This window comes from Lagenorhynchus albirostris, chromosome 9 (genome assembly GCF_949774975.1).
Source record: "Lagenorhynchus albirostris chromosome 9, mLagAlb1.1, whole genome shotgun sequence".
NCBI lineage: Eukaryota > Metazoa > Chordata > Mammalia > Artiodactyla > Delphinidae > Lagenorhynchus > Lagenorhynchus albirostris.
In genome coordinates, this window is record NC_083103.1 from 49,821,990 (window position 1) to 49,847,488 (window position 25,499).

Sequence of the window (25,499 nt, forward strand, 5' to 3'; positions counted from 1 at the left end):
GGACGGCCAAGGCCCCGCCCCCAGCCGCCCCCGACCCCCACCCCAAAGGGTCGCCACCGCCCTCTTAGAGCTCGGGATGTGCAGGGCAGGCTGCGCGGGGCCCCATCCCTAGAGTCCCCCATCCCGCCCCAATCCGGACCAGACCTTCAGTCTATGCATCGTGCCCAGCCGTAGGGTCCCGACCCCTCTCCCTGGCCTCTCCACCTGCGGCCCCGCAGAAGGGAGGGGAAACAGGCCCGGCGGCGCTCGTGTGAAGAAGTTAATTCAATTCGTCCTGATAACCGAGTTATTCCGATCCAGTCCCTCGGCCCCGCCCCCAGCGAGGTCCCATCCCGGAAGGGACCACGGAGATGGCTCAGGAGGGGGAATGAAGACAAGGACGAGGAAGAGACGGGGCCTGAGATGGGGACAGAGGATGTGGATGAAGAGAGGAGACAGAGACGGAGACAGGGAGAGAAAGGGACAGAAACAGTGATGGAGAAAGATGGAGAAAGGGACAAGAGAGATACAGGTACACAGATGGAGATAAGGATGAGACATGGACGAGAGAGATAGATTGGAGACGTGGGCGGGGGGGGGTGGGCGGCAAGAGGGAGACAGGGACAGAGGTGGCGACAAAGGTGAAACATGTACAAGAGGAAGGAAGGGAAGGAGGTGGGACAAGGCAGAGATAGAGGAGACAAAGATAAGAGAGAGATGAGAGGGGTACAGAGAAAGCAAGTGAGGCAGGCATGGAGACAGAAAACACAGGGAAGAGACACGGTTGGAAAGAAGGATTGTGATGGAGATGAAGAGAGAGATGAGACAAAACAGGGCAGTGATAGTGAGACAGACACACACGGAGGGTCAGTCTCAGTGAGACAAGGCCAGGGACAGACACAACAGAGGAACAGAGGCTAAGGGGCGGAGAGAAAGAGCCTTTGGAGAGCCGAGACCCACCAGCTGGAGCGCCCAGCGGGCAGAAGGACTGTAGTGGAGGCGCGGTGTGAAGCTGCAGAGGGGGAGGGTTGCCTCTCTCCTAACTTGTCCTGAAGGCCACAGGACCCTGCCCTGCACCTTCAAGGCCCAGCCTGCCTCTCCCCTCCCCCAGGTCCCACAGTTCAGCCCCTCTCCCCGCTGCTGCTGGGTGTGAGTCTCTGGTCCCCAGCACCCTCGGCACAGAGTGTGTGTGTGTGTGATGAATGTCAAGACTGGGGAGTAACCAAATGACCCCTTCACTCTTTCTCAGCTTCCACCCCCTCCTGCAGAGGCCTTTTTCTTCTTCAGGAAAACCACCTAGACTCAGTCTGGACTTGGCCACAGACGCGCTCCACGGACTTAGCCATTGGCCTCCATACTGTGGGGCCACAGGATACAGAATCCTTTCCAGGAGAAGAGACTAGAGAACTCTTCCACCCCCGCAGCTCACCTAAGGAGGATTTAGCAGCTTTCCCACCCAACCCCCAGCCTCCTGCACCCAATCTTGGCAAGTTCTGCAGGTGGAGAAGTGGAGACCCAGCAAGAAGGCAGGGGGGCCCCCTTGTCACCAACCAGAGTCCTCGGGGGTTGAGAGACGGCTCCTGGAATCCCTCCCCCCAGCTTACCAGCACAGTGGGGAGCATGCCCACCCTCAGGTGATTCACTTCCCTGGCCACTCATTCTTTGCTTAACACAAGGACACCTATCCCCATTTCTGTAACCACTCCTTTTCAGGGTGTTTCTTTGAGGTATTTTCTCTAATTATTTTTAGGTCTAAGCTTCTAAAACTGAGAGCAAAACTGATTCAAAATGTTCTCTCCACTGGTGTGGGAGGTGCACCTCTCTACCTTGACCCAGGGACCCAAGTGATCTCACAATTGGGAAATCAGACAGTGCCACTGCTCTCTTCCTTAGACCTCCCTTGGCTCTCCATTGCCCTCAGGATCAAATCCATTCTGGCCCACAATGTCCTCCATGCCAGTGCTCCAGTCTGCTTCCTCCTCACCGTGGTTTTCTTTGCAGCCCTCACACATTGATCTTTTAGTTCAGAGCTGTTCTCTCTGGCTGGAATGTTCATTCCAGTCTCCATCCCACCACACTCCCCCTATCCCTCGCCAAAAAGCAAGCCAAAACCTGGTTGACGCTTGTTTGTCCACTGGGTATCAACTTGGAAGTCACTGCTTCCTGGAAGCCTTCCCTGATACCCCTAGACTAGGTTGGGTGTCCCACAGTACCTCCCTCTCTTTTGGTTACTCACCTTGTTGAAGTATTTGCAATAAAGTGCAAGGTCTCAGGGCAGAGCTGTGTCCTCATGTTGATCACTTTCTCTGCAGCCTACCCACGATGTCTATGGCATCACTGCACATCATAGGCCTTCCCATATCTGTTTGTTGAATGAATTAGTGAAGGCTAGGCTGAACTCTTTGTGTTGGGGAATCCTGCCCTTGTTTCTAGGGAAGGAATCCCCATCCCCAGCCTCCCACTCCCCACTCTCTGAAAAGGGATCATACTCCCGTCTTCATTCCCTCGATCCCCAAGGACAGGAAACTTCCTCCATCTGGGCCAACCTTCTGCCTGGGAGAAAGTCCTTCCTCATCTGAGGAATTTTCAAGGGGCCATATCCCTTCCACAGGGACAAAGGTGAAGCAAAGGAGCAACTGAAGCTTTCATGCAGGGACCAGCAGAGATATGAGGCCCTGGTTCCACCTGTCTCTGTTTCCATGAGCCATCCCTGTCATTTCTACAGTTTGGTCATTGAGCCATTAAGTTCCTCATTCTGTCTAAACTGCTTTAAGTTGGGCTTCTGACACTTAAAACCAAGAGCTCTGAGCAGTATAACCTATAAATACTTGACACCTTTACAGATAATCAAACAAATGGCTGTGATTGGAAGTTTTATGGTAACATGCATGTTTCAGGGTCGGCTGGGCAGGAGCTGCCCTTCCCCTGACTCAGGACTGTGAAGTTCGAGCCTCCTCTCTCTGCAAGGAGCCATTTGTATCTGCTGATGGGCACTGAAACTGAGATGAAGCCCAAGAAAATGCTTTGAACCCTGTCCACTGTTGGGTTCAGGTGTTTCAGGTGGTGGAGGTGGGGGGACTTTGGAGGCCAGGCTGTGTGCATCTGTGTATGTGTGTGTGTGATACGCGGACACCCAAGAGGGCTTTCTGAGAACTCACCATAAAAGAAGGAGACAGGCAGAGTGGGCTGGGCTTTGCAAGGGCCTCATACCAGAGAGGCTGGTGGCTGTGATCTGATGTGGGAGCTCATCCTGACTGAGACCCCCTCCCAAATGCGTGCACTCCTGGGGAACTAAAAATGCTCTGACATGAAACACTGTCACAGCACTCCTGCTGTGAAGCCTCCTTGCTAAGCATGTCCTCACTTCCATAACTGATGACAGATTCTGGAGCCTGATTGCTGGGTTCTGGCTCTGACACTGCCACTTCCAAGCTGGATGACTTAGGGTAAGTTATTCAACCTCTCTGTGCCTCACCTTTTTCACCTGTAACCTGGTTTATTTTAATGATTAGGTGAATTAAAATATATGAAGTAGGACTCCCCTGGTGGCACAGTGGTTAAGAATCCACCTGCCAATGCAGGGGACAAGGGTTCAAGCCCTGGTCCAGGAAGATCCCACATGCCACGGAGCAACTAAGCCCATGTGCCACAACTACTGAGCCTGTGCTCTACAGCCCACAAACCACAATTACCAAGCCCGCGTGCTGCAACTTCTGAAGCCCGCGCGCCTAGAGCCCATGCTCTGCAACGAGAGAAGCCACTGCAACAAAAAGCCCACGCACCACAACAAAGAGTAGCCCCTGCTCGCCACAACTAGAGAAAGCCCGCGCACAGCAACCAAGACCGAGCGCAGCCAAAAAATATAAATTTATTAAAATATATATATATATATATATGAAGTGTTTGAACAGTGTCTGGCACATAGTAAACATTAAATAAATTAGCTCCCACCACCACCCCTTCTCTCTCTCACCAAATGATTGAGGCCTGTGACTGATAGACCCAGACCACACTCTAGTCAAGCTCCTCTGATCTGTTGCACCTGATACCTGGACATATAATCTGGGCATGGACTCCTGTCTTTGCATCACAGCATCACTTCTACCTTCGAGATTTCAGAAGATATCAGGGCCCTGCAGAGTTACCCAGCCTGACCCCTTAATTTTTGCAGATGAAGAAACTGATGCCCAGAGAGGAGTCCTGGAGGAAAAGTGAAAACAGCGAGAGTGTGTCATGGTGGGGAGGATTCCTTCCAGAGAGGGAGCAGCATGCAAAAAGGAACCTGGGGAGAGGGTACAGTGGGGACTGTCCTTTTTCTGCTGCTCTGATCCCAACTCTGCGAGCCTGGATAGCGGAATTACCTTGAGAACAGAGGAGAAAGGACCCATGCCTTGGAGAACTCTCCCTGCCTGTGGTCACTTGGAGAATTCCCAGGCTACTTCTAGAGCAGCCACAGATCTTAGCCTCCCTCAGAGCTCTGAGCAAGGATCTCCAGGGCTCAGAATGTGGGCACCAGGCTGATTTACTAACCCAGTGCACTCCTGTCAGTCCTTCTCTCTCTAGGGGGAGAACATAAAGTGATGGCACCTCCTTACCTTTGAAATGCATCTTCTCACTCTCTGAAGCAATGTCCTCAGTGTCATCACTGTATAACTATGATTAGAAGCCAAGCTTGATTAGACATCCATGTCGACCTTCTAATAAAGGATGGAGCTTATCTATCAGTGAAAAGTTAGCACATTTCTGGTCCTGCTTAAGGACCTTAAAATTCCTTTCACCCCCATATATCTACCAACTCCATCAGCAATGTTCTTCCCAATCGCTCTTCTCTCCTGCTATAATTTTGGGTCCAGGGAAGGTTGGAGGCAAATATATTAACTGTATATTCCCAACCTGTCTATCATAACCTGTAGTCTCTTGTTCATCTCTCTGTTATGGGGACAACCCTTACTGACTATTTTTTTTCTTCCCACCACTACCTTAAGTTACCCGGTCTTCTATTAATTTCCACTTTTATTTTTAGCTTCTAGCATTAGGCCTTTCCAGGGATCCTAAACATCTAAAATGTTCAGTTCTCAGAGATCGCTGAAGAGTGAGAAGAGATCTTAACTCAGTTCTACAACTATTTCTTGAGTGTCTGATCTATGATGGAATCATGGGGCAGTCGACACATGGGGATAAATTAATCCTGGTTGCTTTCTTTAAGGATCTTCCGATCTGGTGGGCACATAGGCACTTAACTTATGGGGAGGCTCTCCTTAGAATGTTTTAGTTGTCTGGGCAAGAGAATGGTACATAGAAGGTGAGACAAGATGGCTCTTTTTTTAAAAAGGGAAGGGGGAAAAAAGGGTTTGATCCTACCAAACATGCCATACATTGATAAGCTTATTCAAGCTTTTGTGCATGAGAAAGGACTTGCCTCAGGGCCACCATCGTGGACATCTGTAGTGTGGTTAGCCCAGCACAACTTTTCTCTTGGGAACTGTCTCCTCCATCCAAACATCCTCCTCCAAACATGGCTACCCACGGAACCACTGTTCTTACATAATCCTACCCTCAGCCATAACTGGTCCAGGTGTGGGTACCTGTTTGAAGATGGGTCAATAAAACCCTTTCTCATCATTTTTTTCTTATTTGAATTGAGAAACCAGTCATTCTCTTTTGAATGGTGAAAACTATAAATGTAAAGCTCAGGAAATGTTTGCAGCCATGTTCCCCAACATGAAGAGAAGGAAGGTGGTTGGAGTGAAGAAAGAATAAATAAGAAGCTGAGGCAAAAGATATAGAGACTTATGTTAGAATTTAAGAGCCTAGTTCCAGTTATTCCTGAGACATCCTTACTCTTTTTGCAAATTAGTTCTTCAGCCCTTTATTGAATTTTGTTACCCAATACAGTCTTCTTTATGTTTAATCTATTTCAAGTTGGATTTCTGTCACTTCCAAACAAAGAGATTCAAATAAAAAATAGGTATAAGGTATGCAGTGATGCAAACAGCAGACCCTAAAAAATGAACTGGCCTTGTTGATATAGGGTGGGATGCAGTGAGAATCCCTCCATTCTGAGCCTGGAAATGAGATGTCCTTGTTAGGTGATAATGAAGTAACTGGGAAAACTACTGCATGTTGTCTCTTAGAGCTTGACCTCAACTTTCCCCATTGCCCTGTGGTTGTAACTGCAGAGGATTAAGTAGAAAAGTGGTAAAATAATTCACATCTGGCAACCTTGAGAAGGGGTTTAAGAGGGGACAAGCAGATGAGGAACAGCATGACAATTTGTAACTCTGGTAAGGAAGCCTCTGCCCATGGCCAGCAATCTGAGGCTGCCGCAGGAGGATAGCCATGTGATCTGCAGATTGGTTATAGCCAAGTTCTCTGCCACATTCTAGAGTGAATGCATTGATTAGGAAACATTGACTGTTTGACAGGTGATAATGGGAATATTTGGGAAGATCTAGAGAAATTAGGGAAGTGTGATTCTCCCAGTCCTTCTTGGCACCCTGGCCTGAGAGTAGGAAAAAGTTGGCATTTTTTTTGACATCTGGCATCTGAAACCACTTCCTATGTTAGGGGAATTCCCTAACTAATAGATGCCAGATACTCTCTGAACTTCCCTTAAAACCAGAGTGCAGACACCTGACCTATTTTCAGCCAAGCATGTACCTTGATCACAGCCTAAGCTAATGACTCTGTAGCTAAGGAAGTGAGCACTCAGTGACCATAAGAATTCTCTCCAGGGGAAATGGCTTTACAGCAAGATCTAGTTCTAGGTGCAGCAGGGCCCCGACATAGCTTGTTTTGGGCAGCATTGAGGGTTCAGTGCCAACCATGCCAGCTGTGCAAGGGGCAGTGGTGATGCGGCTGTCCTCACGGAGACAACAATGCAGCTTAATTTAGGGCATTGTTTCTAGTTGTGTGGCTCTGTATTTGGTCCTCCAGTCATTTCAGCAATCCCCTGAGATATGTTTTATAAATGTAATATGTTTAACATAAAATTTTATTTTGCTTAAATAAGATGAAGTTAGTTTCTGTTGCTTGTAAATAATGACTGATTGATAAAGAAGTTGGTACTAGATTGGCTGAGGGCATCAAACTCTCAGGGTACTAGTTGGAATCTGGGAATAGTTGTGTGGCTTTGTTGGGACTAGAGTTAGTGGAAATCCAGAGATGGAGTGGCATTCAGGGGCAAAACAGCTCATCAGTTTATTACTAGTGGCACCTGGAATGAAGTGTCCATTGAGAGCACAGACTTGGAGGGCTGTCAGAGATCAGTATAAAGAGAATGAGGAATGCAAGGATTGTGAGGAGGTGTGGAAAGCTTAAAGAGATTGAAAAATGTAAAAATCAAACACAAAGATTGCTCCTGTGTGAGAGTTTGAGTATTGTTTGGAAGAGGGACATGGGTTGGTGATAAATGAGAGGATGTGCATGGCTAAGAGAGCCCTGAGACCTCTACGAGTTAGGGTTATTTTGGGTGCACATAAGGGAAAATCCAAAATAACAATAGTGTAAACAAGATAACAGATTATTTCTTCTTCACTTAAAGTAAGTCTGGAGGTAAGGAGTCCAGTGTTGGTATGGCTGCTGAGTGCACATCAGGGACTCATATTCCTTCTTGCTTTCTGTTTCCTAGAGTATGATTTCTAACCTCAAAGTTACTTCATGTTCTAAGATGGCTGCAGGAATTCCAGTCATCACATCCACCTTCTAGGCGGCAAGAATGAGGAAGAAGGAAAACAAAAGGTACATTTCTTAGTGAGATATCTCCCTATAAGGAACGTTCCAGAAGTTCCATGCAACACTTCTGCTTACTTCTTTTCTGCCTGAACTCAGTCATATGGTCACATCAGACTTAATGAGAGATTAGAAACAGCATGATTTTAGCTGGGCATGTTAGTATCCCAAATAAAATAGAGTCTCTGTTGCTGAGGAATAAGGAGGGAATGGATATTAGGCAAGTGTATTAGTTATCCATTGCTGCACAACAAATTACCCCAAACTTACTAGCTTAAAACAACACACACTTGGCTTCCCTGGTGGCGCAGTGGTTGAGAGTCCGCCTGCCGATGCATGGGACATGGGTTCGTGCCCGGGTCCGGGAGGATCCCACATGCCGCGGAGCGGCTAGGCCCGTGAGCCATGGCCGCTGAGCTTGTGCGTCCGGAGCCTGTGCTCTGCAACGGGAGAGGCCACAACAGTGAGAGGCCCGCGTACCGCAAAGCAAAACAAAAAAACCCCAAAGAAACCACATGCTTATAAAGTCACAGTTTCTGTGGGTAAGAAATCTGGGTGTGGCTAACCTGAGTCTTCTGCTTCAAGGGCCTCGCCCAAGGATGCAATCGAGGTGCTAGTTCTGCAGTCTCAAATGAAGGCTTGACTAAGGAATGATTTCCCCCAAGCTCACTCACATGGTTGTTGCCAGGACTCAGTTCCTCCAGGGCTGTTAGTCTGAAAAGCTCAGTCCTTATCAGATGTTTGCCAGTGGTTACCCTCATTCCCTTGGCCTATGGGCCTCTCCATCAGGGCAAGCATGTAGGAAGAGCCAGAGAGAATGCCAGCAAGACTGAAGTCAGCCTTTTATAACCTATCCTTGGAAATGACATTCTGTCACTTTTGCCATTTCTATTCCTTAGAAGCAAGTTACTATGTCTTCCTGCTCACACCCAGGGAGAGGAGATTACACAGGGCATGAGCATCAGGAGGCAGGGATCTCTGGGAGTCATGTCAGAAGCTGTCTACCACAGCAGGCAATTGGTGATCTCTCTTACAACCCCAACCTACCACTGAAAATAGCCAGAGACTATAGCACCCTCTCCCTGTCCAATGGGGTTGCTTCCCTCTGGTGTGAAGACTATATGTAGACTTCCCATGGGGAATTATGTGGCAAGAGGAAGCCAAGTCTCCTCATGCCCCATCCCACTGACTTAATCGTCTCCATACTCATTATCAAAATCAGACCCCAACATGCATCAGGGTCAAATAGGAGCTCAAATTCACAAGAAGGCTTTCTCACTAAAAGAATTAAAAGATTTTTCAAATTTATATCAATAAAATTTGGCAAATATATGTGGGAATGGATTCTGAGGATTCAGGACTAAGGAGGAGGAACATAATTTAAAATTAGAATGAAATGACCAATATGAGTGCACTTACCAGAGAGCCTGGATTCCATGTGCCGATTTTAAGAGCTGGGAGTTCTAATCACCTTTTTGTACAAAAGAGATGAGTTTATTTTTTCTTAGAGTCTAACATCTTATTATATTCACTTGATCACATATCCACCCATCTATGCATTTTTCTGTCAATTCATTGTATTTTTTTTCAGATTATTTTTTTAATTAATAGATTTTAGTATTTAGGACAATTTTGGATTAACATAGAAAATGAGCAGATAATAGAGAAAGTTCTCATATACTCCCCTCCTCCACCCTAGTTTCTCCTATTATCAACATCTTACATTAGTGTTGTATATCTGTTACTATTAATGAACCAGTATTGATATATTATTATTAACTAAAGTCCATAGTTTACATTAAGGTTTACTCTTTGTGTTATATGTTTCTATAGTTTTTGACAAATACATGTCTTTATTCACCATTACAGTGTCATACAGAATAGTTTCACTGCCCCTGTGTTTCAACAATTAATCCCTCTCCCCTTTCCAATACTGTCTCTATATTTTTGCCTTTTCCAGAATAGAATCACAGAGCATGTAGATTTTTCAGACTGTATTTTTGATGCATTCACAGTAAGTTGCAGACATCCATACACTTGGCCCCTAACACTTCAGTGTGCATATCATTAAGTAGAGAAAATTATTGTTAATTTTTCAGGTAAAATTTTCATATAGTGAAATGAATAAATCTAAGTGTACCATTCAATGAGTTTGACACATGCATATATCTGTGCAACCCTACCCCTTACCATCACCCCAGAAAGATCTTTCATGCCTCTTCCCAATCAATCCCAAGCCCGCTCCCTCAGAGGCAACCACTCTTCTGATTCTTTTCCACTACAGACTAATGTTGCCTGTTCTTGAATTCCTCTGAGTACTCTTTGTGTAAGCCTTCTTTTTTACTCAGCATAATATTTTTGAGATTCATCCATGTTGTGTGTATCGATAGTTCACTACTTTTTATTGCTGAGTAGTGTTTCATTGAATGTGTAGGCAGAATTCTAAGATGTCCCCCAAGATTCCTGCTTCCTGGTGCACATGGCCTGTACAATCCCCAATTCTGTGAATACGATGGGATAGCACTCCCGTGATTAGGTTATGTCATATAGCACAGGGGTCCCCAGCCCCCAGGCCATGGACTGGTACCGGTCTGTGGCCTGTTAGCAACTGGGCCACACAGCAGGAGGTGAGAGGCAGGTGAGGGAGCGAAGTTTCATCTGTATTTACAACCACTCCCCATCACTTGCATTACTGCCTGAGCTCTGCCTTCTGTCAGATCAGCGGTGGCATTAGATTCTCATAGGAGTGCGAACCTTACTGTGAACTGTGCATGCGAGGGATCCAGGTTGTGCACTCCTTATGAGAATCTAATGCTGGATGATCTGAGGTGGAGCTGAGGTGGTGATGCCAGCGCTGGGGAGCGGCTGCAAATACAGATTATTATTAGCAGAGAGGTTTGACTGCACAGAAACCATAATAAATCAATGCGCTTGAATCATCCCCAAACCATCCTCCCTGCCTCCAGTCCGTGGAAAAATTGTCTTCCATGAAACTAGTCCCTGGTGTCAAAAAGTTGGGGACCACTTATATAGCACATTTGACTTTAAAAAAAAAATTTTTTTTTGTTTTTTAATTATTTTTTGGCTGCACTGGGTCTTTGTTGCTGGGCACGGGCTTTCTCTAGTTGCAGCGAGCAGGGGCTACTCTTCATTGTGGTGCTCGGGCTTCTCATTGTGGTGGCTTCTCTTGTTGCGGAGCACAGGCTCTAGGAGCGCGGGCTTCAGTAGTTGTGGCACGTGGGCTCAGTAGTTGTGGCTCACAGGCTCTAGAGCGCAGGCTCGGTAGTTGTGGCACATGGGCTTCGTTGCTCCGCGGCATGTGGGAACTTCCCGGACCAGGGCTTGAACCCACATCCCCTGACTCGGCAGGCGGATTCTTAACCACAGCGCCACCAGGGAAGTCCCGCACATTTGACTTTTAGAAAGGGGGATTATCTGGGTGGATCTAACCTAATGACATGAACCGTTTCCATTTGGTTCAAGAGGTCTTAAACAGTGAAGTCAGAGAGATGTGAAGCATGAGAGACACTCAACAGGAGGATGATTCTTCATTGCTGGATGGAGAGGCCACATTGCAAAGAATGTGGGTGACCTCTAGGAGTTGAAAGTGATTTCCAGCTGACAGCCAGTAAGAAAACAGGACCTCAGTCCTACAGCCACAAGGATCTGAAGTCAGCTAAGAACGTGAATAAACCTAAGAGTGGATTCTTCCTCAGAGCCCCCAGAAAGGAATGCAGCTCAACTGACACCCTGAGATCCAGAGCAGATGATAGTCCAGCCACGTTCTGAGTAGATGAGAACTGTGCCAGACTTTGAAATACAAACTTGTGAGCTGAAATGAACATTGTTTTCAGCTGCTAAGTTGTGGGGTTATTTGTTACACAGCAATAACAAACTAATATAATACCGCAGTTTGCTTAGCCATTCTCTTTTGATGGACATATGGGTTATTTCTAGTTTTAGACTATTATCAATCATGCTGCTATGAACATTTATGTACAAGACTTTTTTTGTGGTTATATGTTTTCATTTCTCTTGGGTCATAGGGTAGATGTGTATTTAGTTTTCTAAGAAACTGCCAGAGCTTTTCCTAAAGTAGTTGTGCCATTTTACACTCTCACCAATAACGTATGTGAACTCTGGTTGTTCCACATACTCTTGAAAGTCAAATAGTGTCAGTCTTTTTAATATTTTCCATCCTGGTGGGTGTATAATAGATTTAATTGCCTTTTTTTTCAGTTGGTTGACTGACACCTGGATTCACTGATGAAGTTAAATGAAATTGAGAATCCTTTGGTATAATGAAGAAGAAATAATTAAAACACTTAAGGAGATGAGAATGTTGGTTTATAAACCTCTCCTTCTAGGTTTATAAGTGTGACTCATCTACACCCAATTCCACCCCCTGAGAGGGCCCAGATGACATTCTCTTCACCAAGGTGTTGAGAAATACATTTGTGAGAGGGTGATGGCATCTTTGGAAAGTGCTGTAGCAACTGGTTTCTGCAGGCCAGTGATGCTGGAGGAAGACACTACAGATGGGACTAAAGAATATGGGTAGTTCACTAATATCCTAATTTGTAAAACCAAAGTCCTCTGGAACTGGTGAACAGAGGGTGAACTTAAGACAAGATAGTTATGATATTTAACCCAATTTCCAGGCCTGGGTTAGTTCACAGATTTCGAGTACCTTGAATGAAGTGAAAGCAAGTACACTTATGGAAGATGTATATAAATATCTGTCTATATATTCCTTGTAGATTTCCCTGATGGGACCTGTAGTCATTTCTCAGGGTAAATTATGGGTTGAATTATGTCTCCCAAAAAGATATGTTGAAGTCGTCACCCAGGTACCTTTGGAATAGGTGACCTTATTTGGAAATATGTTCTTTACAGATGTAATCAAGTTAAGATGAGGTCATATGGAATTAGTGTGGGCCCTAATCCAATGACTGATGTCCTTATAAGAAGAGGGAATTTTGGACACACACACAGAGAACACCATGTGAGGATGGAGGCAGAGGTTGGAGTGATGCAACTGCAAGGCGAGGAATGCCAAGGTCTGCTGGTAACCACCAGAAGCTAGGAGAGAGGCATGGAATAGATGCCCCTCGAAGCCTCAGAAGGAACCAGCCGTGGCAACACTTTGACTTTGGACTTCTGTTCTCCAGAACCGCAAGAGAATAAACTTCTGTTGTTTTAAGTCACCCAGTTTGTGGTACTTTGTTATGGCAGCCCTGGAAAATGAATAGAATAACTGTGATACTGGGATTGTTGACACTGGCTGTAATGCTAATTGGGGCTGTAGTTGGCACAGTGGTCCACCATTCAGAGTGGAGTCAAGTGATAAATTGACTTGATTCTAATCTACTTCAACATCAGTCTAGTCCTTAAACCCCTTTCCCCATGATTTCTCTAGTTCCAGAGTGTATAGACTAGGGATAGTAAGCAGTTGGCAGAATATGTCTCTCTAATACAGGGAATACAGCTATTATGGTTGAAAGGGCTAAGTGGAAGCCCTAGGGCTTCCTTCCTATCAAAATTATAAACAACAAATAATAACACATCATTGGGGGGAAATGCAAGACTTGGTAACCATCAAAGACCTGAAAATTCAGAGGTGGTGATTCCTGTTACTTACCCACTTGACTCACCTCTCTGGCTCATGATGAAGTCAGAAGAGCCTTGGAGAATGACAGTGGATTATTGAAAGGTTAAGACAGGTGATGACTCCAATTGTACTGCTGTTCCAGATATGGTTTCTTTACTAGAGCAAAACAATAGAGCCTCTGCCACCTATAATAAAGTTATTAACTTGTGACTGTTTTTTCTTTATTTCAATAGCAAAGAAGGCCAAAAGTAGTTTTGTTTAACCTGTCAAGGGCAGAAGTACATCTTCACCATTTTGCTTCAGGACCAAGTTAACTTTGCCTCTGGGCCACAATTTAGTCCACAGGGACTTTGATCACCTTAGCATCCCATAAGACAACACATTGGTCCACTATGATTATGACAAAATGCTGATAAAACCTAAATAGCAGGAAGTATCAGGTACCCTGCATGTCTTAGTGAGTTGGTGTTGTCAGTGTTTGGGATCTTAGTCATTCTAGTAAGTGTGTAGTGGTGTCTCATCGTTTTACTTTGCAATTCTCTGATAACATATTATGTGGAACATTTTTTCATGTGCTTATTTGATATCTGTATATCATTTTGGTGAGGTGCTGTTCAGATCTTTTGCCTATTTTAAAATGAGGTGTTTTTTTTTTTTATTGTTGAGTTTTAAGGGTTCTTTGTGTATGTTGAATACTAGTCAGATATGTGTTTCGCAAATATTTCCTCCCAGGCTGTGGCTTGTTCTTCCATTCTCTTAACAGTGTCTTTTGCAGAACAGAAGTTTCTAATTTTAATCAAGTCCTACTTATCTGTTTCTTCTTTCATGGATCTTGCTTTTGGTGTTATATCTAAAGAGCTATTTGGGAGTTCCCTGGTGGTCCAGTGGTTAGGACTCGGCACTTTCACTGCCGGGGCCCAGGTTCAATCCTTGGTCAGAAAACTAAGATCCCGCAAGCCCTGCAGCATGGCCAAAAACAGACAAACAGCCATTGCTAAACCCAAGATCACCTCAGTTTTCTCCTATGTTATCTTCTACGAGTTTTATAGTTTTGCATTTTACATTTAGGTCTATGACCCACTAACATGTGTATTTTATTATTATTATTTTAAATTAATTAATTAATTTTTGGCTGTGTCGGGTCTTCGTTGCTGTGTGTGGGCTTTCTCTAGTTGTGGCGAGCGGGGGCTACTCTTCATTGTGGTGCGTGGGCTTCTCATGTGGTGGCTTCTCTTGTTGTGGAGCACGGGCTCTAGGCGCGCGGGCTTCAGTAGTTGCGGCACGCGGGCTCAGTAGTTGTGGTGCATGGGCTTAGTTGCTCTGCAGCATGTGGGATCTTCCCGGACCAGGACTCGAACCTGTGTCTCCTGCACTGGCAGGTAGATTCTTAACCATTGCACCACCAGGGAAGTCCCTACGTGTGTATTTTAAATAATTATTTTATCAAAAAGAAACAAATAAAAAAAGAAAAATTTTAAATCAAATTAAAAATACAGAATTTAAAAACAATCAAGACATAATGAAAAACATCAGTCCTCTTCTCTCCCCACTTTTATTCTCAGAACCCAGAACCTACTCTCTAAACCATTCTAGCTGTTTCTTTTGGTATTTATCTCCATACATTTAGATAAATCATAATTTTAGGTAACATTTACAATGTGTCAGGCTCTATCCTAAGTGCTTTGCATGCATTGTCTAATCCTCTCAATCACCTTATATTGTAGGCACTATTTCTATTCCTATTTTAGAGATGAGAAAAATCGAGTCACAGAGGGATCAAGTAATTACGTAAAGTCACATTGTTAGCAAATGGCAGAGCTGGGATTTAATCTCAGGCAGTGTGTTCTTCCAGTATAATGTTTACCCTGTGATTTCTTGATTGACTGATTTTAGACTCCTGGCATCCTAATATGAATAATTATAACTCACACCACCCAAGGCCCTGCCGTATCTCTATTATCTCAATATTCCACATTTCATTGATCTAAGACATCACTGATTGTAAGCCACACTTCTGTATACCGCTAAAAAAGAAAAAAATAACCAAAATAACCACAATGCTTTCTTATCCCTTAGCATTTTTATATTTATTGAAATAGATCCTTTATACTTTAGATGTATAATTTATTATATACTTTGGTGCTTGCAAGCAATAAAAAGAAAAATATAAGGGACTTCCCTGGCTGTCCAGTGGTTAAGACTCCGCACTTCCACTGCAAGGGGCACGGGTTCGATCCCTGGTTGGAGAGCTAAGATCCCGCATGCAGTGCTGAGCGGCCAAAAAATTCAAAAGAAAGAAAAAGAAAAAGAAAAATATAAGCAAATAAGTTGGTTTAAGTATTTCTAAAACTTCTTTATATTCAGAGTCCCATTTTTTGAATCATTTTTTGCCTCAAAGATGTCAATGCCCACATTTAATTAATTTAAACACAATATCATACTCTGAAACTTCAAAAGTATTGGTGATACAGCATTTTAAAAAAGAGGGATCTGATCTGCAATCATGCATAGAATTTTCTTCCAAACCATTGATATTCATTCTGCGAGTTTTGATACTGGCACTTCCTTGTTTTTTCCAGAAAGTATAAATGAAAACTTCTTAGACAAAACCTGGACTTATATTCATTCCTCAAATGACACTTAAATGGTTTGTGGACTGAAATCTCCAGGAGTGGCAGTTATCCAGTCATGCCAATAGAAATAGCAATCATGTTTGCACATGGCAGTTGCATCTATGTCACAACCGTTGCCTGGCTGACGATGATTGTGATGGTTCTTGATTTCAGATTTTCAGATTCCAGTTTTTTTTTTTTGGCTGTGTTGGGTCTTCGTTTTTTTTTTTTTTTTTTTGTGGTACGCAGGCCTCTCACTGCTGTGGCCTCTCCCGCTGCAGAGCACAGGCTCCAGAGGCACAGGCTCAGCGGCCATGGCTTATGGGCCCAGCCGCTCCGCGGCACGTGGGATCTTCCCGGACCGGGGCACAAACCCGCGTCCCCTGCATCAGCAGGCGGACTCTCAACCACCGCGCCACCAGGGAAGCCCGGGTCTTCGTTTTTGCACGTGGGCTTTCTCTAGTTGCATCGAGTGGGGGCTATTCCTCTTTGCGGTGCACGGGCTTCTCATTGTGGTGGCTTCTCTTTTGCAGAACACGGGCTCTAGGCGAGCGGGCTTCAGTAGTTGTGGTGCGTGGGCTCAGTAGTTGTGGCTCATGGGCTCTAGAGTGCAGGCTCAGTAGTTGTGGCGCACGGGCTTAGTTGCTCCGCGGCATGTGGGATCTTCCCGGACCAGGGCTCGCACCCGTGTCCCCTGCCTTGCCAGGCGGATTCTTAACCACTGTGCCACCAGAGAAGTCCTTAATTTCCTTGTATGAATTTTCATAGAAGTAATAATTACCTATTTTTCATTTGCTTAGTTTCCTAAGCCTCTATCACTGTCACTCTCCTAAGGAACTGTAAAATTCTTGGAGATAGTCTTTTCCACACAGTCGGATATATCAAGTCTTCTATCAGTCCCATATTTTTTTTCCTGGAGACATCTTTCCTGGAGCTTTCTGGGGTAGATTGGATTATTGTTCCCAGTGCTTCACTTCTTTCCAGTTAAGAGAATTATACACCCCTGATTTTTGCCATGTGACTTTGCAGTATCTCTCCCTAGAGTAGGGGGAGTATATTTTCCTGTCCCACTGATGTTGAGCATGGCCCTGTGACCTGCTTTGGCTCAAGAATTTTAACAGACGTGAGAGGAAAAGAGATTTCAATGTGCTTGTGTAATCTGGCTTGCTTCTTGAGCCTCTGCAATCCACCGTGAAAAGGACATGGCTTGGATAGCTGTTGGTTCAAGGAGAACGAGAAAACATGGGGAGAAGACCTGAACTGAAACCTCAGTCTAGAGGCAAGTCCAGCTGAGTGCAGCTGTATTGATTGAACTCTAGCCCGTATGCAGACCCATGAACATGAAAAATATTGTTGTAAGCTCCCGAGGTTTTGAGATTTTCTTTTATTACACAGAAAATACTGACTAATATACCTTCTGTCCTCCTTCATGAATCTGGACTAGCTGTTGCTCTATAGAGCTATTGTCCTGGGATATGCCTTTGCGTATCTATTGGGCCAGATACCCCATTTATTGAATTCTGTGACTTTCTTTTTCTTGGTTTATTTCCTTGTTTTAAAGGAGCAATCCTCAAGTAGCTACCTGAGAATGGGTGCAAGATAGGAATATCTTTTGAGACCCATGCATATCTGAACACATTTATTGGGCCATTACATTTGATTAATAATTTGGCTAGGTTTGTATTTTTAGGTTGAAAATAATTTTCTCTCATAATTTCACCATTTTCTTTCAGCTTCCTATGTTGCTTTTGAGGGATATCATTATAACTCCTTATTCTTTGTACATGACTTTAGTTTTCCTTTGGAAGCTTTTAGAATCTTCTTTACATCCTGAGGGTTTTGATATTTCAATATGATATGACTGGGTAGGAATCTGCTTTCAACCAATGGGCATTTGGTGGGTCCTTTCAGTCTGAAAAATTCATGTCCTTTAGCGATGGAAAATTTCTTCTATACTAATTATTTGATAATATTTTCTGCCTCACTTAATCCTTTTTTTTTTTTTTTTCTGGCTGCATGGCTTGCAGGATCTTAGCTCCCTGACCAGGGATTGAACCCGGGCCCTCAGCAGTGAAAGCGTGGAGTCCTAACCACCGGACAACCCAGGGAGTTACCTCTTCTTTCTTTTAAAAACCCCTACTAGGTGGATGTTGGGCATTCTTAATTGATTTTTCTAACTTTATCTGGTCTCTCACATTTTTCATTTCTTTTTGTTTTACTTCTTGGGAGATTTTCTCAAGTTTATCTTCCAATTATTTTATGGATTAAAAAAATTAACTACCATATCTTAAAATTCTAAAAGTTATTCTCTTCTGTTATTACTTTTTTTAATATAAATTTATTTAATTTATTTATCTTTGGCTGCGTTGGGTCTTCGTTGCTGCGTGCAGGCTTTCTCTGGTTGTGGCGAGCGGGGGCTACTCTTCGTTGCGGTGCCCAGGCTTCTCATTGTGGTGGCTTCTCTTGTTGTGGAGCATGGGCTCTAGGCACGTGGGCTCAGTAGTTGTGGCTCGAGGGCTCTAGAGTGCACGGGCTTCAGTAGTTGTGGCACACAGGCTTAGTTGCTCCGCAGCATGTGGGATCTTCCCGGACCAGGGCTCGAACCTATGTCCCCTGCACTGGTAGGCAGATTCTTAACCCCTGCTCCACCAGGGAAGCCCCTCTGTTATTACTTTTAAAAGAAGGATCTTGTTTTTCTTTCATGGCTATATTATTTTCTCTTTTTTCTCTATGGATATCATAGATTTGGGGGGAAGTTTTCCTATATTGCTTCTGCTTCTTCTAGGGGTCTGCCATTACTGAATCTTTTAATTCTTTGATGAGACTTCCTGGAAGGGGTACGATTTCAGTGATGCCGTCATTCAAAGGGAATTCAAGTCCTTAGAGAAGCTTTTATAATGACCATGCCAAAGGTTCCCTGGGTCACAGAGAAGAGATCCTACCCAATCAAAGATGCCTTTACCAGTTTGGAACCCATCAGCACAACCTTCTCTTTGGGCCTCCAAAGCTGTGTGGTCCTTTCAAGCGAAAGTGAAAAGCAGTAGGAATTATTGTTCAAACAAGGCCAGGACTTGCCTACAAAAGTCTTCATTTTAACCATTTATGGAGATCTACATTTCTTTATGTAGATCCAAGTTTCTCTCTGATATCACATTCCATCATCCTGAAGGAGTTTCTGTAATATTTCTTGTAATGCATGTCTGATGAAAATGAATTCTCTCAACTTGTATTTGTCTGAAAAAGTACTTAATTTTTATTTTTGAAACATTTTCATTGGGTTTAGAATGCTGAGTTGAGAGTTTCTTCCTTTAGCACTTCAAAGATGTCACTCTACTGTCTTCTAGCTTACAGAGTTTCTGGTGAGAAGTGTGCTTTTTTCCTCTGTATAATGTCTTTTTTCTCTGGCTGCTTTCAAGATTGTCTCTTTATCTTTGGTTTTTGGAATCTAAATATAAGTCCAGGCGTGTGTAGTAGTTTAAAAATATGCATACAGGTCTTCCCTGGTGGCGCAGTGGTTGAGAATCTGCCTGCCAATACAGGGGACACGGGTTCGAGCCCTGGTCTGAGAAGATCCCACATGCCGCGGAGCAACTAGGCTCATGAGCCACAACTACTGAGCCTGCGCGTCTGGAGCTTGTGCTCCTCAACAAGAGAGGCCGCGACAGTGAGAGGCCCGCGCACCGCGATGAAGAGTGGCCCCCGCTCGCCGCAACTAGAGAAAGCCCACGCACAGAAACGAAGACCCAACACAGCCAAAAATAAATAAATAAATAAATAAATAAATAAATAAATAAAAATATGCATACAAAGTCTTTGATGTTTTAGAAGGTGGAGCTTAATTCCCCTCCTCTTAAGTTTGGGATAGACTTAGGGACTTGCTTCTGTTTTTCCAGGTATAAGGTGGAATTTTTAAAATTTCTGTCTTGATTTTTTTTTTGATTGAGATTTAATTGACATATAACATTGTGTTAGTTTCAGGTGTGCAACATGATTCAATTGTATGTATTGCAGAAGTGATCAATGTCTCGTTAATTGTCACCATACATAGTTCCAATTTTTTTTTTCATATTACATCCCTATGACTTATTTTATAACCTGAACCTTACTTTGTTCCTTTTGACCCCCTTAACCCATTTCACCCACCTCCCCACCTGGCCCTGCCTCTGGCAACAACCAAATTGTTTTCTGTAGCTATAGCTTTTTTTTTTTTTTTTAAGATTCCACATATAAGTGTGATCCTCAAGGTCCATCCATGTCCCAAACGGCAAGATTTCATTTTTTTAATGGCTGAATAATATTCCAGTGTGTGTTTATATCTCACATTTTCTTTACCCATTCATCCATCAATGGACTCTTAGGTTGTTTCCAAACTTTGGCTATTGTAAATAATGTTGCAATGAACATGGGGATGCATATATCTTTCTGAGTTAGTGTTTTCATTTTCTTCGGATAAATACCCAGAAGTGGAACTGCTGGATCATAGGTAGTTCTATTTTTAATTTTTTGAGGAAACTCCATATTGTTTTCCATAGGAAACTCACTTTTAATGGAGAGACTATGGTAGGAATAATGGTGTGGTACCTCTGAGACCTAGATCATACAAGACAGTGCTGCTTCTGCCTGACTCTAAGATTGCTCTGGGAATGCTAACTGCCACATTGTGAGGACTTTAAGCTGGTATGCTTTAGTCATCAGGAAATTATAATTATTTTATATATTTAATTGTCAGAAAAAGGCAGCTGGATGAGGAGTTACTGTAATGGGAAGAAACTGTCAAAGATAAAATTCCAAATCATGAAATTATGCCATAGAAAGCATATTGAGGAATTTGCTCTTCCAGCAAGCACTAGGTAAGCATCTACTCTGTGTCTGAGTATGCCCAGAGAAGCCACAGAAATCAAGCAGAGGAAGACCCTAAGACAGTTTTGTAATTTTAACCTGTTAAAATATGAACCTTGACTTCTTTGATACAGCTCTATTAAAATGTAGTTTTACTTTTTAAAATTGATAAGACTTTTTTAGAGCAGCTTTAGGTTCACAGCAAAACTGGGTGGAAAATATAGAGTTCCCGTATTTCACACCTGCCCCAAAGTCTCCCCACTATCAACATCAGCATCGGAATGGCACCTTTATTACAACTGATGAATCAATATTGACATATCATTATCAACCGAATTCCATAGTTTACATTAGGGTTCACTGTTGTCCATTCCATGGGTTTTGACAAATGTATAATGTCACATACCCACCATTATCACACAGAATAGTTTCCCTGTTCTAAAAATCCCCTGTTCTCTACCTGTTCATCTCTGCCCCCCACTCAAGTTCCTAGCAACCACTGATGTTTCTTACTCTCTCCATAGTTTTGCCTTTTCCAGAATGGAATCATATAGTATGTAGCCTTTGTAGATTGGTTTCTTTCACTTATGGTTTCTCCATGTCTTTTTCTAGCTTGATAGCTTATTTCTTTTTAGTGCTAAATAATATTCCATTGTCTGGATGTACCAGAGTTTGCTTATGCACTTGCCAATCAAAGAACATCTTGGTTGTTTCCAAGTTTTGGCAACTTGAATATGAATAAAGCTGCTACAAACATTTGTGTATAGGTTTTTGTGTGGACATCCATTTTCAGCTTGTTTGGGCAAATGCCAATGAGTACGATTACAGGATTGCATGGTAAGAGTATATTTAGTTTTTTAAGAAACCGTCCAATTGTCTTCCAGTTTGTGCATTCCCACCAGCAATGAATGAAAGTGCCTGTTGCTCTGTGTCAGCATTTCTTGCTGTCAGTGTTCCAGATTTTGGCCATTCTAATAGGTGTGTAGTGGTATCTCGTTTGTTAATCTGTATTTCCCTGATGACATATGATGTTGAACATCTTTTCATATGCTTATTTGCCATCTGTAGGTCTTCTTTGGAGAAGTTATCTGTTCAGATCTTTTGCCCAGTTTGTAATCTGGTTGTTCATTTTGTTATTGTTGAGTTTTAAGAGTTCTTCGTATATTTTGGCTATCAGTCCTTCATCAGATACTATGTTTTGCAAATATTTTCTCTCAGTCTATGGCTTGTCTTCCCATTCTCTTGATATTTAACTTCGATATATTAAAAAAAAAGCCTTATTTTTAAAGAAAATTTTCTTACATTTGATGTATAATTTTTTGATATAAAAAATTGAGGTAACTCACATCATAAAATTTACCCTTTGAAGTGTACAACTGCGTGACTGCACAAAGTTGTGCAACCGTCACCACTATGTAATTCTATAACATTTTCATCATTCCAAAAGAAGCCCATTATCAGTTGTTCCCATTCCCCTCTTCCCTCAGCCGCTGACAATCACTAATCTACTTTCTGTCTCTATTGATTTGCCTATCTAGACATTTCCATATAAAAGGAATCATAATATGTATTCTTTTGTAACTGGCTTCTTTCATTTAGCATGTTTTCAAGGTTCATCCATGTTGTAGCATGAGTCATTACTTCATTCTTTTTATGGATAAATAATATTCTATTGTATGGATATACCAAGTTTTGTTTATCCATTCATTAGTTTGATGGGCATTTGGGTTGTTTCTACTTTCTGAACATTTGTGCAACAAGTTTTTGTGTGGGTGTATGTTTTCATGTCTCTTAGGTATACTTAGGAATGGAATTGCCGGGACACGGAAATGCTATGTTTAATCTTTTAAGGGACTGCTAGACTCTTTTCCAAAGTTGTTGTATCATTTTACATTCCCAGTTTCTCAGCATCCTCACCAACACTTGCTATTGTCTATCTTTTTGATTATAGCCATTCTAGTGGGTGTGCAGTTTTGGTTTGCATTTCCCTGATGGCTAAGGATGTGCTTATTGGCCATTTGTATACCTTCTTTGGAGATATGTTTACTCAGATGCTTTTCCTATTTAAATTGTCTTTTTATTGTTGAGTTGTAAAAGTTTTTCATTTACTCAGTATACTAGACTGGCCAGAGAAGGATCGGGGTTTTGGAGGAAGTACAGTTATTGTTGATAAAATTTAGATGTGACCATGATACAGGTGGCTAAGGTGGGCAGGGGCATAAAAAGTTCACTAAATGTAAGCAAAGTAGGGTATTGGATAAGTCATTCATGGGAAGTTGAAGCCACCAAGAATGATGGCATGTGTTGGGGAAGGGAGAAAGTGATATGGGGCCTAAGATCTTCCTTGTGTGAGGGAAGTTGTTGAGAGATCAGTAGATAGGGCAATGACAGAGGGCTGGAATAGTCAAACTGCTGAACTTAAAAAAGCTAGGAGGAAAGATGAGCAATAATCACAGAGAACCAGTGGGGGCTCACCTCCTGGGTCTGACAATAAAAGCAGCTGCCACCTAAGAGGACTACAGGGGAAGAAGCATCTTAAGGGACAGCCAGAGTAAACGATACCTTCAGGAGACAGTTAAGGTGAAAAATATTCTCTGACATAAATCATAGCAATGTTTTCTTAGGTCAGTCTCCCAACACAATAGAAATAAAAGCAAAAATAAACAAATGGGACCTAATCAAACTTATAAGCTTTTGCATAGCAAAGGAAACCATAAACAAAATGAAAAGACAACCTATGGACTGGGAGAAAATATTTGCAAATCATGTGACCGACAAGGGCTTAACTTCCAAAATATACAAACGGCTCATATAATGCAATAACAAAAAAACAATCAAAAAATGGGCAGAAGACTGAAATAGATATTCCTCCAAAGACATACAGATGGCCAACAAGCACATGAAAAGATGCTCAACATCACTAATTATTAGAGAAAAGCAAATCAAAACTACAATAAGGTATCACCTCACACCAGTCACAATGGGCAACATCAAAAAGTCTACAAATAACAAACGTTGGAGAGGGTGTGGAGAAAAGGGATCCCTCCTACACTGCTGGGGGGAACGTAAATTGGTACAGCCACTATGGAGAACAGTATGGAGGTTCCTTAAAAAACTAAAAATAGAACTACCATATGATCCATCAATCCCACTACCGGGCATCTATGCAAAAAAGACGAAAGCTCTAATTCCAAAAGACACATGCACCCCAATGTTCATAGCAGCATTATTTACAATAGCCAAGACATGGAAGAAACCTAAGGGTCCATGAACAGATGAATGGATAAAGAAGATGTGGTATATATACACAATGAAATATTACTCAGCCATAAAAAAAATGAAGTAATGTCATTTGCAGCAACATGGATGGACCTAGAGATCATCATACTAAGTAAGAAAGAGAAAGACAAATATTATATCACTCATATGTGTAATCTAAAAAGCAGTACAAACGAATTTACAAAACAAAAACAGGCTCATGGACATAGAAAATAAACTCATGGTTACCAAAAGGTAAGAGGTGGGGAGGGATAAATTGGGGAGTATGGGATTAACAGATGCATACTACCATATATAAAATAAACAACAAGGATTTACTGTATAGCACAGAGAACTATATTCAAAATCTTGTAATAAACTATAATGAAAAAGAATTGGAAAATAAGAATATACACATCTACACATATAACCGGATCACTTTGCTGTACACCTGAAACTAACACAATATTGTAAATCAACTATACTTCAGTAACAGAAAAAAAAAAGAAAAAAATGGTGAAGAGATGGAGCAAACATTCCAACAAGATGCTTATATAGAAAAATTTGTTGATTATTGAAGGAAGAACTGGGGGCACAGGGAAGTGTTGGGAACACTATGTGATGAGGTGATGGTAGATGACCACTGACGTTCAGACCTCTTGAAATTACTTTGACAAACCTGTGAGGAATGCTAGACTGGAACGACTCTTGCAGGATGGTGGGCAAAGAGTTCCAGGATTGTGCTGGCAGGTACATTCCTTATTTCTGCAACTGATCATGGCCCTGGGGGTGGCACACTGGTGACTGCCCTCTTCCCCCAACCCTAGGGGTTATTTCCCTTGTCCTAGGTCAGCTCCTTGGAGCCCAGTGGGTGACCCAAATCTTTATCCTTTAAAGAATACGAGGTTATGGGGAGGGGGAAGGGTGAGCTGTGACAGGGCGAGAGAGAGTCATGGGCATATACACACTAACAAACGCAGTAAGGTAGATAGCTAGTGGGAAGCAGCCGCATGGCACTGGGATATTGGCTCGGTGCTTTGTGACAGCCTGGAGGGGTGGGATAGGGAGGGTGGGAGGGCGGGAGACGCAACAGGGAAGACATATGGGAACATATGTTTATGTATGACTGATTCACTTTGTTATAAAGCAGAAACTAATACACCATTGTAAAGCAATTATACCCCAATAAAGATGTTAAAAAAAAAAAAAAAAGAATACGAGTACTTAGTGGTTCTGTTATTTAATACCTAAATCAGTTAAGACCACAGTAGAGAAAATTGTTCAGGGGAAAAAAAAAAAAAGGAAATAAATCTAAAGAAACCACCTAGAACAAAGGTTCTTTTTTCAAGTTCACCTATTCTTTTTTCATACTGTCCTTTCTTGCCTTATGGTTTCTAGTCCTCCCTTTATTTCTCTGAATATTTTAAACATACTTTATTTTTTATTTATTAAAATTTATTTATTTTTGG

At 42.7% G+C, this 25,499-nt stretch overlaps 1 protein-coding gene across 5 annotated transcripts in view; it reads right to left on the reverse strand.

Moving 5' to 3' along the window:
* Nucleotides 1–44: 44 nt before the first annotated feature.
* Nucleotides 45–25,499, reverse strand: part of CLPB (ClpB family mitochondrial disaggregase) — a 179,218-nt gene continuing 153,763 nt past the window's right edge. For 2 of the 5 annotated variants that reach the window (XM_060159912.1, XM_060159908.1), the window contains 2 exons: nt 13,365–13,506; nt 9,130–9,181 (listed from right to left, as the gene is read on the reverse strand). In XM_060159912.1, the coding sequence (XP_060015895.1) occupies nt 13,414–13,506 (93 nt within the window). In that variant the 3' untranslated portion in view covers nt 9,130–9,181; nt 13,365–13,413. Of the gene's footprint in view, nt 2,342–4,574; nt 4,633–7,980; nt 8,151–9,129; nt 9,182–13,364; nt 13,507–15,459; nt 15,591–25,499 lie in introns of those variants that run through there. The other 3 variants (XR_009542451.1, XM_060159910.1, XM_060159909.1) reach the window with 3 other exon arrangements.